The 4790-nt window shown below is 51.3% G+C and overlaps 2 protein-coding genes across 2 annotated transcripts; one reads left to right on the top strand and one right to left on the bottom strand.

The window, feature by feature from the left end:
- Positions 1 to 405: 405 nt before the first annotated feature.
- FA10DRAFT_282271 (hypothetical protein) lies at positions 406 to 2196 on the bottom strand (the record flags this gene model as incomplete). Its single annotated transcript, XM_025523758.1, has 5 exons — positions 2041 to 2196; positions 1073 to 1572; positions 803 to 817; positions 597 to 690; positions 406 to 506 (listed from the first exon to the last, which is right to left on the bottom strand). Exons 1-5 carry the CDS (start codon positions 2183 to 2185, stop codon positions 406 to 408), a joined length of 855 nt encoding a protein of 284 aa, XP_025373649.1. The 5' UTR covers positions 2186 to 2196.
- A 1185-nt stretch (positions 2197 to 3381) lies between these two features.
- Positions 3382 to 4790, top strand: FA10DRAFT_304949 (hypothetical protein). Its single transcript, XM_025525417.1, has 2 exons — positions 3382 to 4555; positions 4627 to 4790. The coding sequence occupies exon 1, from the start codon at positions 3414 to 3416 to the stop codon at positions 4338 to 4340; it is 927 nt and encodes a 308-aa protein (XP_025373648.1). The 5' UTR covers positions 3382 to 3413; the 3' UTR covers positions 4341 to 4555; positions 4627 to 4790.

Below are 4790 nucleotides of genomic sequence, written 5' to 3'. Positions count from 1 at the left end.
CCCACGCCTCCTGCAGCCAGCGCGAGGCCGGGCTGGCCTCTTAGCCATTCATGACGGGCATGTTGTTGTCCAGCACTTTGAGAAGGGCGCTGGATACGCTTCGTCATGGAAGCCCTTGCTTGCGATGCAATCGATCGAGCTTGTTGCGGACGACACGATCAGATCCGCGTAAGCAAGTCCAAATTCAAAACATTTGGAGTTTACGTCTTGAGATGGATGCACCGTAATGCTGACTCTCGGCATGACCAAGACTTCGTAAGGCAAGACAAGAGAGACAAGGCCTGACCTATCTAAGTTTTCTACAGAAATAGTCAGAGAGGCCGTTCGTGAATGTTTATGTCTGTGTCCACTCTTCTCTCGTCATTTCAGACGCGGGATACTGTGCGACTTGTGCTCGTGGCTTGTTTAAGAGATCATCCATGAGTTGCCGAAGCCGTCGCTCATGGCGCTCAGCAGTAGCCTTCTTCTCTGAGGCTGGAAGCTTTGATATTCGGTGAGCTTTGTCACTGTTCAATGCATCGTGGTATTTTTCACCTGAATGGAAAGTCAACACTGACTGCAGGATTTGAGCTTGTAAGATTGTTCATCTCACTCACCACAAATCCCGTTCCCCGAAAAAGAGAAGAATAGATAGATCTTGCGCTTTTTCCAAGCTTTGGAGTAGTGCTTTGGCAAGTACCTCAAGGAACGCTCGATAGATGTTTGGTACGTGAGTTGGATTTTTTTTTTTCCTCTCCTGGATCCATAATCGAGACAGAGAGAAAGCTTGCCACAGCTTTTTTATTTCTTCTCTCGAACTTACGGACTTGGGAGCTTCCTACACAAATGGCGGAGAGTAGCCTTCATAAACAGAACCGCATAATCTCTACGATAAAATTGCGATTTTTCCTTGATCTGCATCCAATAAGAACTGGAAAAAGGCACGGGTCGAATTAATTTGTCATTTCTTAAGGTAGTTGGACAAGGTCGTATCTATAATGATAGAGTTTATGAGCATCCAGTTGGAGGTGAGTTGAAGTAAAAAGAGCGTTTCGTGGATTTTGGGGTTTGGAGCTGTGATTTCGTAGAATACGGAGACGAGAAGGTAGAGCCCGAAGAAGACCCAGAGATGGTTGGCAGAGAGCTCCACGATCGACATAGGTACCGCTGTGGCGAGCGACATGGCAAGCCAAATTATCCTTCGGTCGTCAGTCTCTGCATTGAGCATGACGAAGTACCTTGGGACGAGAAGAATAAGCCGATTGAGCCAATGTAGGACAGAGAGGTAAGGATGCAGGGACGAATCGAAGTTGGGCCAATTGAGCGTTGCTGGCAGGATCACCAATGGCGGTGTAATGTGTTGGTGCGAAATGCATCGGTATGTGCCGAGGGTGTCTGCGAGCAGGTGGCCCTCGTGCGTGGTGTTCTGTGCGGTGCATATGGCTTGTGGGAACGAGTCAAGAATCATCGGATCTCTTGTTCTCGTCGCGACGTCGTAAATCGCGGCGAGGTGCCAGTGAAGGTAAAGGTTCTCGCTTGGTCTAACACCAGCGTTACCAACCCATGTGAGCACTTCGTCAAGCACGCAAGAGGCTACGAGGACGGTTAAAGCGAAATTTCGCGGAATGATGTCTCTCAAGAGGGTCGTGAAGGGCCACGAAAGCATTAGGATCGTACCTAATATTATCTCGCGACCCTGTCGAAGAGCTCGTGATGTCACTCCTTCCAGCCTCCTGAGGTCATATGCATGTCGGACTCGGGATGCCACCGTGCTTATTCCCATCGTATCTTCATCCCAGAACTCTATTGTGCACTGTGCAGTGGTATCGTGATGTTGGCGTTGGAAACGAGTAAACGGGTAAGAGTTGAGGTGAAGAGATTCCGCGTGGATACTTAAGGACACTTCGTCCGATTGGTGAAAGAGAAAGTCTTTCGGGAATGGTCTTGTCGGTGCAGCAAGGGCCAAAGATGCTACTGAACACTTCAGTAATATCCATGGTGACAATTGGGGAAGTCGTCTCAAACCCAGACTGCCCAAGCTTGAGCAAAGGCCGCGTATACCCTTGCTGGGATTTTGGAGCTTGTAGCGTGAGCCCAAAATAACGATGGTCGCGGAAGTGGCGCAGAGGAAGATAGATGAAGGAATTCGCAGCGCAAAGAATTCGATGCGCTCGAAAAGAAAATCCTGAATGCTGGAGGGAGGCATGTCGATTGGGGCTGCTCTTTACGCTCGAAGGGTTTTAGTGACTGGAGCTGGTTTTTATAGGTAGGCTCGTCATGAAAGAGACCGAGATCGATACAAAGATGCTAAATTCGACTCGCATGATGGCAAGTTGAATCCCTAAACTGTTCCTCGTTCGATCTTTAGGTAACATCCTACGAAGACGATTCGAGTGCAAATAAGAGGCCAGCACGAGAATAATATTTCTGCAACTGATCATTGCTTAAAATGGCATTCATCCTCCGACCATGTCGGGGTTAGAAATCAAATCGCGACCTAACACGACGATGTCATGGCACTCAATTCAGTCTGCTTCAGCCACGTCTCCTCTTTGCATTATTTAATTAGAAGAAGTAGCAAGAGGTACACTCACACTTATCTAGAAAGTAATTGATGGTGTTGATGATGTCACAGTCCGTGCCTTCACGGAATTAAAGGTTGTCGCTCGATCACCTCTACAAGAAATCCGAATATTTCTGGGCTGTTCGTGAGCTTCATCGAGCTACGGGGGCAAATTGATAGACGACCTTGTCCCCTAGAGCCTTAAGTTGGCGAATGCAGATTGATGCAGGATTTAGCAGAGGCGCTGCGCAGCGAGGCCGTGCAGGAAAAGAATCTTATGAAACCCAAAGGCTCTGCCTCTTAAGGCACGCTTGTGACGCAACTTAGATTTTGCTTGATTCCTTTCATTGCTACTCATCGACTCGACAAGGGCAGCGGTGATCCTCGCAAGGTTGTCCTTTTCGACACTCTCGAGATTAGATCAAAAGATGGATGAAGAATTGCCATGGCAACCGTGAAAGTGCTTCAGTTGTTTGCTCTTGCATCTTAGATTAAAGCCGTGTTCACACGAGCACGCACGATCACGAACGTCTATCTATCCAAGACAGCAAAAAAAGATCCACTTCGTCTCAGAATTATTGTTCTCACCATGGCTGACACAGATCTCCGATTCAGAGTGCCTTGAGAGCAGACAAGCTTTAGCTACGTCCGACGAGTTGCATTGACTCGCATCACTTATGCCGGTGCGCGCTCCCAAAAGGCGTCAAATTACGTGTGTGCTTCACCCTCGAAGCTTGATGGTGCACTTTCCAAATTTTCGAAGGATAAAAGCAGCGCTGAAGTTATCTGGAGAAGAAAAAAGCAAAACGCACATTCGCCTTATAACAAGCAACCAACAGAGGCATGCGAGGAGCATTGGCGTCACCATATCATGACGAGGTCCGCCAGCTCGCTTCGCCGGAAGCTCAGCCGCGCCCAGCAGTCGCTCCAGCATCAGATCCAGTTGCCGGCGCAGCGTGGACGTGCGCTGCTGCAGGAAGCTGCCCTGCCAGGCTCCAAGGACCTGGCAGAATTGACCTGCCTGCTCCTCCTCTGCGCCAAGCTCCGTCGCCGCATTCTGTCTCCGCGCCAGGATTGTCAAACCCATAAATACCACAAGCACCAGCAGCAGCAACATGGGCGTGATCGGTCGTCGTCAGATGATGCAGACAGGAGTGACTTTGATCCAGACGAAGGGCCACCGGCGTACGATGAAGTAGAAGAGGCGCCGCGACCACACTCGTCGATCGATCACCAGGGCCCACTGTCCGTCTCGCGACGCAAGGACCACATCTGGCACGCCTACCTCTATCAAGCCGTGATCCGCCTTCAGCTCTTTGTACACCGCGTCGTTCCCGAGGCGACGAAACGTGCTGTCGCCGATGTGCCGGCGCCGGCGCCTGACGACAAGGACACCAGCTCAGCGCGGGAGCTGCCTGCTTCGTACCTCCCTCCATTGGATGTCTGCATCGCTTGGGCTGCTACGATCGGACAGGTGGCCTGGTCATTGGAACCAGGAGAGAGCCTCTCGAACGGTCCCCGCATGAATGTGCTGGACGACTGGGTCTTTCCTTTGAGTCTTGTCGCAACACATTTCGATACCACAACTTGCCGGCTGCGTGATGGGACAGACATTGAGGAGGGACTGGTGGCGGAGTCGAACTGGGAACGCTTGACTGGCACTCCTTTTTACGCCACAGATGCAGTCTCTACCGCCTCTGCCTTTTCTACCTGCTCGTCATCGCTACCAGCATCCGTGTTTCACTCTGATGACCGACTGCCAAAAGCCCTTATCATCGCCTGTCCGCAACCAGGATGATCCTTTCAGGCGCCCATCGACATCGTCTCGCCCTCGATTCAGGACGTGGCAGTGGCGTCGCTCAGGCGGTCGCAGAGAGGCTTCGCCCAACCTGGCTGGCGAAGAGGGTGCAAGCAGTGCGGCACTTCTACGTTGGTCGAATTGGACACTCTTGCTGGCGCCCAGCTAATCAATGACCTCGAGACATGGTGTCAAGATGAGACATTCGTCTTCTGGTGAGTGTCTCTTAATTCTGGAATTGTATGGGATCTCCGCCTATCTGCACTGTAGGCTGACAAGCATGTAGTGGCCTCGAACATGACGTCGAGTCTGGCATTCCGCTGCCTCGCTGCTATTCCCATGCCCTGGCTGCCCACCTTCTCACTCCCCTCTTCGGCAAAGCCATGTCGCCTCGGCGTCGCACAGCCAACGAAGCTTACGTGAAGGAGGCACTCTCCCTCGGGGACTCGA

This window comes from Acaromyces ingoldii (assembly GCF_003144295.1).
Source record: "Acaromyces ingoldii strain MCA 4198 unplaced genomic scaffold FA10scaffold_15, whole genome shotgun sequence".
Lineage (NCBI taxonomy): Eukaryota > Fungi > Basidiomycota > Exobasidiomycetes > Exobasidiales > Cryptobasidiaceae > Acaromyces > Acaromyces ingoldii.
The sequence above is the reverse complement of the archived record's forward strand: the minus strand, read 5'-3'. Positions and strand labels throughout refer to the sequence as shown.